Genomic DNA, 12,657 nt, shown 5'->3' on the forward strand with positions numbered 1-12,657 from the left:
AAAAGAACTTCTTGCTATTGTTTTTGCTCTGGATAAATTCCGGGCCTATTTACTTGGTACCAAAGTAGTAGTGTATTCGGACCATGCATCTCTAAAGTATCTATTGGCTAAAAAGGAGTCCAAACCAAGACTTATCCGTTGGATACTGCTGTTACAAGAATTTAATTTTGAAATAAAGGATATGAGTGGTAATCAGAATTTAGTAGCAGACCACTTGAGTCGCCTTGAACATATAAAGGATGATTCTACTCCTATAGATGATAATTTCCCTTTTGATAACCTGCAAGCAGTATCTGAGGTAGTCCCTTGGTATGCACCTGTTGCTAATTATTTAGTTAGCCGCACATTCCCTCCACATTTCTCTAAACATCAAGGAAACAAGCTGAAAAGCGAGTCTAAATATTATATATGGGATGACCCATATTTATGGAGATGTGGCGCTGACCAGATAATTAGACGTTGTGTTCCTCAATCAGAATTCCAGTCCATTTTAGAGGCCTGTCACTCATCTGAGAGTGGAGGACATTTTGGCCCTCAAAGAACAGCTAGAAAGATCTTAGACTGTGGATTTTGGTGGCCTACTCTTTTTAGAGACGTTGCTGAGTTTTGTAAATCTTGTCCCTCATGCCAGAAATTTGGTAATATATCCAGAAGGGATGAGATGCCTCAACAATATACGCTTTTCTGTGAAATTTTTTATGTATGGGGCATTGACTTCATGGGTCCATTTCTAAATTCTAGTGGATATTTTTATATACTGTTAGCTGTAGATTATGTTTCCAAATGGGTGGAAGCAATTCCTACCCACACTGATGATGCTAACACTGTTGTTTCCTTTGTGAAAAACCATATTATATGCCGTTTTGGATCACCACGAGCGATCGTGAGCGATCAAGGCACCCATTTTTGTAACAGGAGACTAACAGGATTGATGAAGAAGCATGGGATAATCCATAAAGTTGCAACATCTTACCATCCTCAAACTAATGGGCAAGCCGAGGTGTCGAACAGAGAAATTAAGCGTATCTTGCAAAAGATAGTAAAGCCTCACAGGAAAGACTGGAGCACCAGGCTACAAGATGCACTGTGGGCGTATAGAACTGCATACAAGACACCCATTGGGATGAGTCTCTTTCACTTGGTTTATGGAAAAGCTTGCCATCTCCCAGTTGAAATCGAACACAGAGCCTTCTGGGCAGTTAAAGAGTGCAACATGGGAATTGAGAATGCTGGAGTTGAAAGGAAGTTGCAACCGCAGGAATTGGAGAACCTTCGCCTAGAAGCTTATGAGAATTCCAGAATTTGCAAGGAAAGAATGAAAGCTGTGCATGATCAAAACATCAAGAAGAAAGAGTTTCAACCTGGAGATTTTGTTCTCCTTTACAAATCTAGACTAAGGCTAATGCCTGGTAAGTTAAGATCAAAATGGGAAGGTCCATACAGAGTATAGAAGGCTGAACCGTACGGAGTTTATCACCTAAGCCATTCTTCAAGCTCTGAACTTATTAAGGTCAATGGACACCGCCTGAAGCTGTACCATGGTGAGAAGGTGCAGAAAAACAAGGAGCTCGAGATCTTTCGCTTGGAAGATCCCCACATAGCAGCAGATTGAGCTAATGAAGCGTCCAACTTACGGACGTTAAAGCAAAGTGCTTGGTGAGAGACAACCCACCGCGGTATGATCGTTCTTTTCTTCACTTTTAGTTTTTTCTTCTTCAATGACTCTTCTCTTTATTAATACTTTCATGTTTTTACACTTACATGTCCTTATTTAAAAAAAAAATAAAAAATTTCGCCGCGCGACGCGGTCGCATCAGCGACGCGTCCGTGTGGCAGGGAGAGTAAAGAAAAATAAAAATGAACAGAAAGTTATGCAGGAGCCGCACTGGAGGCGTGTCAATGGCACAAATTACCTCACGCGACCGCGTCGCTGATGCGACCGCGTTGCATGGAAATCATGGCCTCCCACGCGGTCGCGTGCCCCACGCGGCCGCGTGCCATGAGTTTTCGACGTAAAAGGGTGCGTAGTCGCATTCTGTGTGAGAGTGATGCTGGATTTGTGCTGGAAGCACAATCCTTGTCACGTGATCACGTCGGTGACGTGGCCGCGTCGTTCATTTTATAATACACACTCATGCGATCGCGTGACCCACGCGATCGCGTCACTTGATTTTGGCAATTAACATAAATTAAACAGAGAGTTGTGCTGGAGCGAGGCTGCACTCGCGCCAGCAGCGCAACATAGGTCACGCGACCGCGTGACCGACGCGATCGCGTCACCCTACCTGGAGCACACTCATGCGAGCGCGTGCCCTCTGCGGCCGTGTCGCATGCGCCGCACAGCTCAACCTAAGTTGCCAAATTATCTTATCTTCCTATCTCCCAAATCCTAATTTTTCTTTTCCCTCCTTCTTTCTTCTTTCTCCCTTCCCCTTTCTATCTCACCTTTCATTCTCTATCTCTCTCACCCCCATTAACAAGATTTTTCTTTTCTTCTTTCCCACTTTTCTACTATTCTTCTTATTTTCATATGCTATCTTCTTTTCTTTTCTTCATTATTCTTATTTTCTTTTCTTTTCTTTTCCTTTTTACTTGGTGTTATCTATTTATGTGAGTCATTATTTATCATTATATGCTTATGGTTTGTTGTAAATTTGTTTGACAATCATATATATTACTTTTTAAGGGAATGCTTGCATGTTCAAATTCATACTTTCAAGAGCTTATTCTACATGCATGCTATGTGTTTGTGAAAAAGCCCATATGGCATTATGCACTTATTCACATTATTCTACTCTAATATGCAATGCTTGTTTTTCACAAATTCCCTTTCATATTTTATTAATTAAATTTAATTGTCAATACAAATGTGATGGCTAGTTTGTTACAAATGGTAATCTAATTTGGACATTGAATGTTTGATATATGCTACTCATGCCTTTGCCTGCATGCCAATAAACCTCTCGCATTCCATTGTCCTCCATGCACTTGCTATATTTCCATTGATGAGCTTTTCACAAGTAATCCGGACCATGTGTTACTGCCATTTATCCTTATTGTGCATTGATTATCACTTACACTACCCTCTTCTTTGCTCTATCTCTTTGCATTTAATTTCCTTTCTCTTCCTTTCTTTCAGGATGGCCACCAAGAAAGGAAAGGAGAAAGCTACTTCCAAACCACCAGCAAGAAGAGGAACTAAAAGAGCATTAGTGGCGGAGCCTTCTTCTACCACAATCAAGCCCTCAACAAAAAGAGTTAAGAGGATAATAAAGGTTAACGAAAAGGAGAAAGCCTTTCCAGCAAAGGACGCTGCGTGATTTCCCAATCGCTACTGTGAGCAGATGTTCCCTATCCTAGCAGCAAGGAACTATAACAATGAATACCTTCTAATCCTCCCATCCAATATTGCCACCTTTGTTGAGCCACAAATTGAACGAAGACAATGGGGTTTCTTACGGAGATAGCCGAGGCAGGTCAATCTCTCTTGAGTAGTTGAGTTCTACTCCAACTTTTACATACTGACCCTGTAGTCTGTTTATGACTGACAGAAGCAAGTGCCCATTACAGAAGAGGAGAAGTAAGTGCCCATTACAGAAGAGGCCATCCAGCAAGCTCTAAGTCTTCCCCATTTTCCAACAGGAATGGACGCTTTTCAAGAAGCCACCCTTCAGCACCAGAGATACCAACTTGACTGGGACTCCGTCCTCGGAGTCATTGCATTACCTGGCAGCCGTTGGATCTACGGATACCACCGTACCCGCCCTAAGGGAATCTTGGCTTCCGCACTTACCTTGGAGGCTCGGGTATGGGCACAGATCATGTCCCATTACGTCTTTTCGAGCACTCATGACTCCTCCTTCACTGCAGACATGGCTGTTCTACTGTGGTGCATCCTTACAGACCAACCTCTGAATCTCTCAAGACACATCCGGAATGCTATGGAGCATGTGCAAATCGCGGGTAACCTACCTTTTCCCACCCTGGTCTCAGATCTTGTTTCAGCCGCCGGAGTCTCCTACAGAGCTGGGGACACCAAAGCCATGCTTCCACGGGATGATCAATATGTCCCTAACGGGAAATACCTCAGACTTTCAGCAGCCACTACAAGCCAGCATACTGAGCGAGTTAAAGATATTCCTTCTTCAACACTACAAGCATCTACAATTGAGAAATTGCTCCAGCAAATACTTGAAAAGTTGGATCGGCATGAACAGAAAGCTAAGATGAGAGAGCGCCATAACAAGCGCCGATTGACATACCTCAAGGAGCTGATCATGGGCAAATTCAAGGACTCAGACACTCCGGACTCCACTTCTTTTACCAGCATTGGGAGCCATGATAGTCCCGACTGTGGAGATACTGCTGCCAGCCCACCCCTGTTCCTGACAGATGGCACCGAGGACGGTGCAAAGCCTTAAGTGTGGGGAGGTCGGTCAGTACCTGACTTCTGGAGGTAATTTCTCTTCTCTGTACACCAATAATTAGGATATTTTAATTAGATTTTCTTCCCTTTATAGAATAGAATAAATTGCAGAGGTTAGAATATTTGCATGCATGATCTACTTGATTGAAAAGACAATAAGTTTCTTTTAAAAATCTATCTTTGGAATAAAATTTCACTAATTTTTCAGAAAATTTTTACGATAAATCTGCTTCAGTTGTATTTGGAACATGACATTTGAGCTAAAGAACACACAACCTGTGAAAGATTTGAGCCTTTATGTATGGTTACATTATTTAACCATAATTATTTTATTCTTGTGTGTTTACTTCTCTATGATTGTAATCTATATTTTGTTTTATCTTATATGTCCAATATTTATTATATTTACATGCTTGCACATGATTGAGGCCATTATTTGTTTAAACTCACTTATCCAAATCAAGCCTACCCTTTGCAATTACCCTTGTTAACCACTTTGAGCCTTTAAAAACCCCATTTGTTCTATATTTTACCACATTACTAACCTTAAGCTGAAAAACAATTGCATATCCCAAATTGAATCTTTGGTTAGCTTAAGATAGAATTGTGTGTACTAGTTAAGTATGGGAAATTATGGGAACAATAACTGGTAAGGGAATGTGTCATGAAAATTTAAAGGGAATTTGGATACCTACTCATGTGAAACTATAAGAATTGAAAAAAAAATCTATGTGCATTGATAAGCTTTATTTATTTCAATTCAAAAAAAATGATGATAAATAAATAAATAAGGGGACAAAATTACCCCAATGTTAAATTCAAAATTCAAAAATCAATGCACATATGATAGAATCAAAATACAAAGTTGAAACATGAGTATGGGTTGAAAAAGGGAATTATGGGTAGCTAGGCGTGAATTTAAAGTATATAGAGTATATGTATTTTAGGTGAGAGCTTAGGTTAATTAACCATATGTATACCCTTACTTGCACCTTGGCGCCATTACAACCCTGGAAAGACCTCATGATGTTTGCATTGGTACATTAAATACTTGTTGATTGGTTAGATGAAGAACAAAGTTTAGAAAGCATGACTAGTGAAGAATAGAGTGATTACCCTATACACTAAAGATCAGAGCGTACATACATTATCAGTGAGGGTTCGATGCTTGAATTTTCATGTTTCCTGCTTTCATAAGCTATCTTCTTGCACTTTTATCTGTTTTATTGTATAATGATAGAATTAGTGGAATTTGATTTGTAATTGTTTTGAAGGGCTTATTTACTTTTGATCAAGTGGATAATAATCATATAGTTGCATTTATTTATATATGTAGGATTGCATTGCATTTCATGAGTTTCTACATGTTCATACTTATTTCCTTATCTCCTTCAATTTAGCATGAGGACATGCTAATGATTAAGTGTGGGGAGGTTGATAAACCACTATTTTATGGTTTATATTGTGTTTAATTGTGTGATTTTGTCATGATCCTTACCCACTTATTCATTAACTTAGCATGCATTTAGATTTCCTTCCTAAATTTAGTACATGTTTGAAAATTGCTCCCTAGAGACCTTAATTATTTAATTTTAATTCTCCATTATTCCATTCGATGCCGTGATCCTTGTGTCAAGTGTTTCAGGCTTTATAGGGCATGAATGAGTTGGAGATTGGAAAGGAAGCTAGCAAAAATGGAAGGAACACAAGAGTTTGAGGAGATAACCAGCGAGAAGTGACGCGGTCGCATGGCTCACGCGACCGCGCGAAGGAGCACAAATCGCAGTGACGCGGCCGCATGGCTTACGCGGCCGCGCGGATTGGAAAGTGCAAGTGATGCGGTAGCATGGACGACGCGAAAGCGTGGCGAGGAAAAAGCGCAAGCGACGCGTCCGCATGGATGACGCGATCGCGTGACATGTGCGATCTGCATAATCTGCAGAATTTGCTGGGGAGTGATTTTGGACCTTATTTCGGCCCAGTTTTCGGCCCAGAACAGCTGACTAGAGTCAGAGAATATGCAGAAACAACATACATTCATTCAGCTTTTTTGGAGATCTAGTTTTCTCTCTTAGGTTTTTCTCTCTAGTTTTAATTTTAATCTTTAATTGATCTTAGCATTGGAACATTGAGAAGAGTTATTTCCTCATCAAGACTTCATTACTCTAGTTTGTCTTCTTAACTTGGTTCTATTTTTCCATGTTCCTTGTTTTTGTTCAATTTTGTCATTCAGATACTCTTATGATTATTTAATGCAAGGATTATTTCTTTTTCATTCAATTTCAATTTCAATAACTATGTCTTCTTTTTATTCCCTTTCATGTTTTATGGATTTATTATTTACAATGCGTGAGTAGTTTCATTACTTGATGGGGAATTGATTAAAAAGGAACTCTTGAGTTGGAAGGATTGAAAGAAAATTTGTAATTGGGTTAACTGTTGAATTACCATCCTGTCACCGACGCCAATCCCTTTGAACTAAGTGGGCTGTAACTTGTGAACAGATCCAGTAATTCAACTTGTTTGACTTTTTCTCACCTAGTAAAGGATAACCAAACAGAGCAACCATTAATTATAAATTAATCTTAAAAATCACTCCATCAATGATAGAGATCCCAACCAATTAATTCCTATTCAAGGCTTTTATTCATGTTATTTAATTTCCCTCAATTTAAATCCCAATTTACTCAACTCAACTTCTTGAACATCTGATTAATAAGATAGCACACTTCTCTGCAACTTGTTGGGAGACGACCTGGGACTTAAAACTCCCAGTAATTTTAATTTAAACTCTCTGTGACATATTTCTAAATTGATAGGCAGATTTTTGGTGAATTAAGAACTATACTTGCAACATAATCATTTTAATAATTTTTAATTCACCAGCTTCTGCTTCCGATCACTCCTAAAGAGTAATCCTCCTGGGAGCTGCTATGTCTTCTGCGCTCAAATCAACCAAATCAGTAGAAAGGGAGCCTGTTTCTTCTTTAAAGGACGTTTCAAATTCGTCCTCAGAAAGGACTAACCGACGTCGAGCCTGTCTTATACGTGAGATAGTTCTTTTAATTTCAGGATCAAATACGGGTAGACTAGGATCAGATAGTGAACGCGTCATTCAATGAAAGAGACATACAGCTCATGGTAATAAAAAAAATAAAGTGCAAATAAAATAAAAATCCAACCAATAAATTCGCACACTGTTGCAACTCCCCGGCAACGGCGCCAAAAATTGACATGGCAAAAATATCACCGATCAAAAGTTTATAGAGAAAACAGCGTTGCAAGTATAGCTCTTTACCAATGAAGATTCTGCATATCAATTTAAAAGAGTTGTCATGAAATTTAGAAATAAAAATACTGGGAGTATGAGTCCCAGGTCGTCTCCCAACGAGTTGCAAAGAGAATGCTAATTTATTAATTAGGGATTTTCAAGAGAGTTGAGTTGAATGATGAGCAATTAAATAGTGGTAAATTAAAGAAATAAAACTAAGATTGATTATTAATATTCTAAGTAAAAAGGCCTTGACTAGGGGAATAATCAATTGGAAGTTCTATCCTTGTTGGGATCTCTTAGGTGTAGTATCAAAAAGGTTGTTGTTTTTACTTAGTTAACCCTTACTAAATAAAGGAAAGTCAAGTGATTGAGCTAACTTTTATTCACAAATCCTAGTCCTCTCCCATGAGAAGGTCTAGCATTAGTAAATACAGAACTAGCTAACAACTTCCAATTTAATCTTCACTTAAGCCTTCCAACTCAAGTGTCTCCTTTTAATCAACCCCCATGTCAAGTAGGGAATCTACTCCATTGACATGAATATAATACTCAGAAAAATATAAGAAGAAGACATAATGAATTAAATAAAATAGAGACTAAAAATTAATTAAAAATAAAAGGAATCCTCTGTATCAATAATCCATGAAAATAATCCAATTACCACTTTTAAACAAGAATTAAGAATATGGAATAAATAAAAGAGCAAGTAAGGAAACAAACTAGAATATTATCTTCAACGGAGGTGATGACTCTTCAATATCCAAAGCCAAAAAGCATAGAACTAATAAACTATAAATTAAAGGGAACCTATAGGAATAGTAATTTTTCTCTAGATTCAGATCTAAAATCCTAAAAACTATCCTAATGAGAATGTGTTGATTATGTGTCTTGAGTCTCTGCATGTTCCCTGGCTTTATTCTGTGTTTTTAGGCCAAAAACTGGGTTAAAACTCGGCCCGAAATTGCACCCCAACATTTTCTATTATTTTTGCAGATCGCACATGTCACGCGTACTCGTCGGTCATGCGTGGGTGTCTTTTGGCGATTTTCCTTGTCGCGCATCCGCGTCGTCCACGCATTCACGTCATTCGTACAGACTCCAATCCGCGCGTACGCGTCAGGCACGCGCACGCGATTTTCTCCATTCCGCGCGCTCGCGTGAGCCTTGCGCGCGCGTCGATGCTCGCTAGTCGTCTCCTTAGTTTATTGTGTTCCTTCCATTTTTGCAAGCTTCCTCTCCATTCAATAAGCCATTCCTGCCCTGTAAAGCCTGAAACACTTAACACACGGATTACGACATCGAATGGTATAAAAGAGAATTGAAATACACAAATTAAAGATCTCTAGGAAGCAAGTTTTCAACCATAGAACAAACTTAGGAAGGGATTGTAAAATTATGCAGTTCATATGAATAAGTGGGTAAAGACTTGATGAAACCACTCAACTAAACACAAGATAAACCATAAAATAGTGGTTTATCACATGCAATAATGCTTATGCATGCATTTAATTATTAATGCCATCATGATGCATTATTAGCGCATTAGGCATGGAAAATGAATGCTACGTTAAAGCAATTGGCATCATTAGTTAATGAATGCATGCATGAAACCTTTAGTCATTAATGCCAAGTGAGAATGGATTGAAATGAATACGACATTATAAATTAAACCAACAAAGGCATCCATGAAACATTTGAGTATTAAAGCCAATGAATGAAAGAAATAAAGGCTAGCGCTCATTAAAGGGAGCGCTACGTTAAATTTTGTTCACTTTTTCGGGCAATTCTTTAAGCCTTGTGACAACATGACCGTGCATTCTTCAAAGGACCATAACTTGAGCTACATATGTCCGACGGATGCACTTCCATTTGTGTTGGAAAGCTAACATTCAGAGCTTTCCAACGATATATAACAATCTATATTTGGCATGAAATTGAAGCACAAGTGATAGGAATCTTTAAGGCCTAAGAAAACACTCAACCAAGGGAGCAAAGGTCAGCACCAAGGCTCGAAGAGGGGGCACCAAGAGGAAAGCTGGGCGCATCAAAACAAGGTGGAGTAGCTCTCAAATATTCGAGCATAGCGTTCCCTTTTGCCACCTTTTTCGTGACTCTTGGAAAGGAAGCAAGGCACGCACAAAGCAAAACAAAGGGGCAGCGTTTGGAAATGTGAATGCCACGCTCCCTTCTTGTAACTTTCGCGTGGACCTTGGCTTGAGAGCACGGGAATGTAAACACTAGGCTAGGGAGCTCATGGAGTGAGCGGAACGCTCAAAATGTGAACACTAGGTTAGGGAGGCCAATTGCAACCAAGGCTCACTAACAAAGAGTGAACGCTAAGTTCACAAAACCAAACAGAGCGCTCCCTTGGAAGGTTCACACACACTTTCATTGAAATCCAAAGCATGCAAAGCCCAATTGACATCACTCAAAAGCATAAGGATCAGTTAGATTAGGAATTTCATTTAATTGTAATTTGTTTTCAATTTCAATTTTGTTTTCATTTTGTAAAGCATATATAAAGGCATCAATTTCATTTCATTAAAGAGGCTGGCTCTGCTAGAGAGCATTAGGAGTAGGAGTATAAGTAAAATAGGAAGCTCTCTTGAAACACTTTTTATTTTTCTACACTTGAGTTACATTGAATTCAGTTTGTGAAAATTTCAATTTCTACAATCCTCTACTCCAATTTCCTTTTCTGCAATTTTACAATTTCTATTTATGTTCATGATTCAATTTGATTTACTCTTCCTGCAATTAAATTTTCTGCAATTGTTCTGAGATCGATCTACTGCTTTCTTTAATTTTCCAACACCCAGCCCCCTTTTACATTTTGCTGCAATTTACTTTTCTTGTTTTTTTTAGCTTCTGTCCACTCTACATTCTGCTGATTTACATTTACTGCAATTTACATTCCTTGTTCTTTAAGTTTTAGTCAATTTTACTTTCTGCAATTTATAATTCCTGTAATTTACTATATCTTGGTTTAATTTCATTCAATCCACTAATGCTAGCTTAATTATACTGATTACTACTTGATACGACCCGGTTCACTTGCCGGTGAGTTTGTGTGGAAATCCACTTTTCCCTCATCACCCGGCTTTTATGAGCTTTCTTCTTGCAAGTCTATTTGAACTTCATTTTGATATTTGAATTGGTGGGATTCATGAATCATCATACTACTTAGCCCTATTTGTTGATATACGTTTTTGAAGATTGATTTACTTTTAACCAAGAAGGTAGAATCATCTTGCATTTAGGTGCATCCATATAGATAGTGTTCATACATCGGTTTGAGCTATAAAGGACCAGGTTGGCCGACCTCTTAAAAGGTTGGCCCATGACCGACCTCTTGGAAGGTTGGCCCATTACCGACCTCTTCACAAAGAGTTCGGCCAAATCGCCAGAAGAGCCCAAAGCAGGCCCAAACGAAGAAACACATCCCAAATCTAAAGGCAGCCAAAGCCTTATAAGATAAGGCGGTTCCCTTAAAAGATAAGATGACTTCACTCAAAGATAAGATAAGATAACTATCTTATCTCCAGAAAGGTTCTTCCACACTACTATAAATACACCGGAGCACCTAGTTATAACTCATACTCTGATTCTACTAAAAAACCTACCTAAAGCCTATGCTAACTTAAGCATCGGAGTCTCTTGAACATCAACGGGAAGCCGAAAGAGACCTTCGAAGAGAAACAAGATGACATCGAAAGCTAGAGGACAAGCTCTTAAAGCTCGAAGCCGATCTCAAAACCAAGACCGCTCGATCTAGTCATGAAGATAGCCCCCATAAAGATTAAGACCCATTCACCAAAGAGATCATGAAAGCAAAAGTACCAAAGAACTTCAAAGCTCCCGACATGACCCCGTATGACGGGACATCGGATCCAAGCCATCACCTTAGCAATTTCAGAAGCAGAATGTATCTTACTGATGCCTCAGACGCCATTCGATGCAAAGCCTTCCCGACTACCCTAACGAAGACAGTAATAAAGTGGTTCGATAGTTTGCGTCCAAGATCCATCGCAAGTTTTGACGACCTTGCTAAAAAGTTCCTCGCCAAGTTCTCCATCCAGAAGGAGAAAGAAAAACATGCTCCAAGCTTGTTGGGAATTAAACAAGGAGATCGGAAAAGCCTTCGCAGCTACATGGAAAGATTCAACAAAGCATGGCTTGACATACAAAGTCTTCCAACAAAAGCGGGCATTATGGGACTCGTCAATGGCCTAAGAGAAGGACCTTTCAGCCACTCAATATCCAAGTACCCAACATCTCTAAAGGAGCTTTAAGAAAGGGCAGGAAAATATATCAATATGGAGCAGAACTCCTGATGAGCGGATAATTTATACGCTTTTTGGCATTGTTTTTAGTATGTTTTTAGTATGTTTTAGTTAGTTTTTATTATATTTTTATTAGTTTTTATTTAAAATTCACTTTTCTGGACTTTACTATGAGTTTGTGTGTTTTTCTGTGATTTCAAGTATTTTTTGGCTGAAATTGAGGGACCTGAGCAAAAATCTGATTCAGAGGCTAAAAAGGACTGCAGATGCTGTTGGATTCTGACCTCCCTACATTCGAAGTGGATTTTCTGGAGCTACTGAAGCCCAATTGGCGCTCTCTTAATTGCATTGGAAATTAGACATCCTGGGCTTTCCAGAAATATATAATAGTCCATACTTTGCCCGAGATTTGATGGCCCAAACCGGCATTCCAAATCATCTTAAGAATTCTGGCGTTTAACGCCGGAACTGGCACAAGAATGGGAGTTAAACGCCCAAACTGGCACAAAAGCTGGCGTTTAACTCCAAGAAAAGTCTCTACACATGAAAGCTTCAATGCTCAGCCCAAACACACATCAAGTGGGCCTGGAAGTAGATTTTTATGTCATTTACTCATTTTTTGTAAACCGTAAGCTACTAGTTCTCTATAAATAGGAACTTTTGCTATTGTATTT

General features: G+C 39.0%; 1 protein-coding gene across 1 annotated transcript; it reads left to right on the top strand.

Moving 5' to 3' along the window:
• The first annotated feature begins 11,524 nt into the window (after positions 1-11,524).
• Positions 11,525-11,992, top strand: LOC107482470 (uncharacterized). Its single transcript, XM_016102978.1, has one exon. It carries the CDS (start codon positions 11,525-11,527, stop codon positions 11,990-11,992), a length of 468 nt encoding a protein of 155 aa, XP_015958464.1.
• The last annotated feature ends 665 nt before the right edge of the window (positions 11,993-12,657 follow it).

This window comes from Arachis duranensis, chromosome 1, assembly GCF_000817695.3.
Source record: "Arachis duranensis cultivar V14167 chromosome 1, aradu.V14167.gnm2.J7QH, whole genome shotgun sequence".
Classification (NCBI taxonomy): Eukaryota; Viridiplantae; Streptophyta; class Magnoliopsida; order Fabales; family Fabaceae; genus Arachis; species Arachis duranensis.

Excerpts from the sequence above, each read along its gene's own strand:
- LOC107482470 (XM_016102978.1), top strand. The coding sequence starts at position 11,525 with ATGAAAGCAAAAGTACCAAAGAACTTCAAAGCTCCCGACATGACCCCG.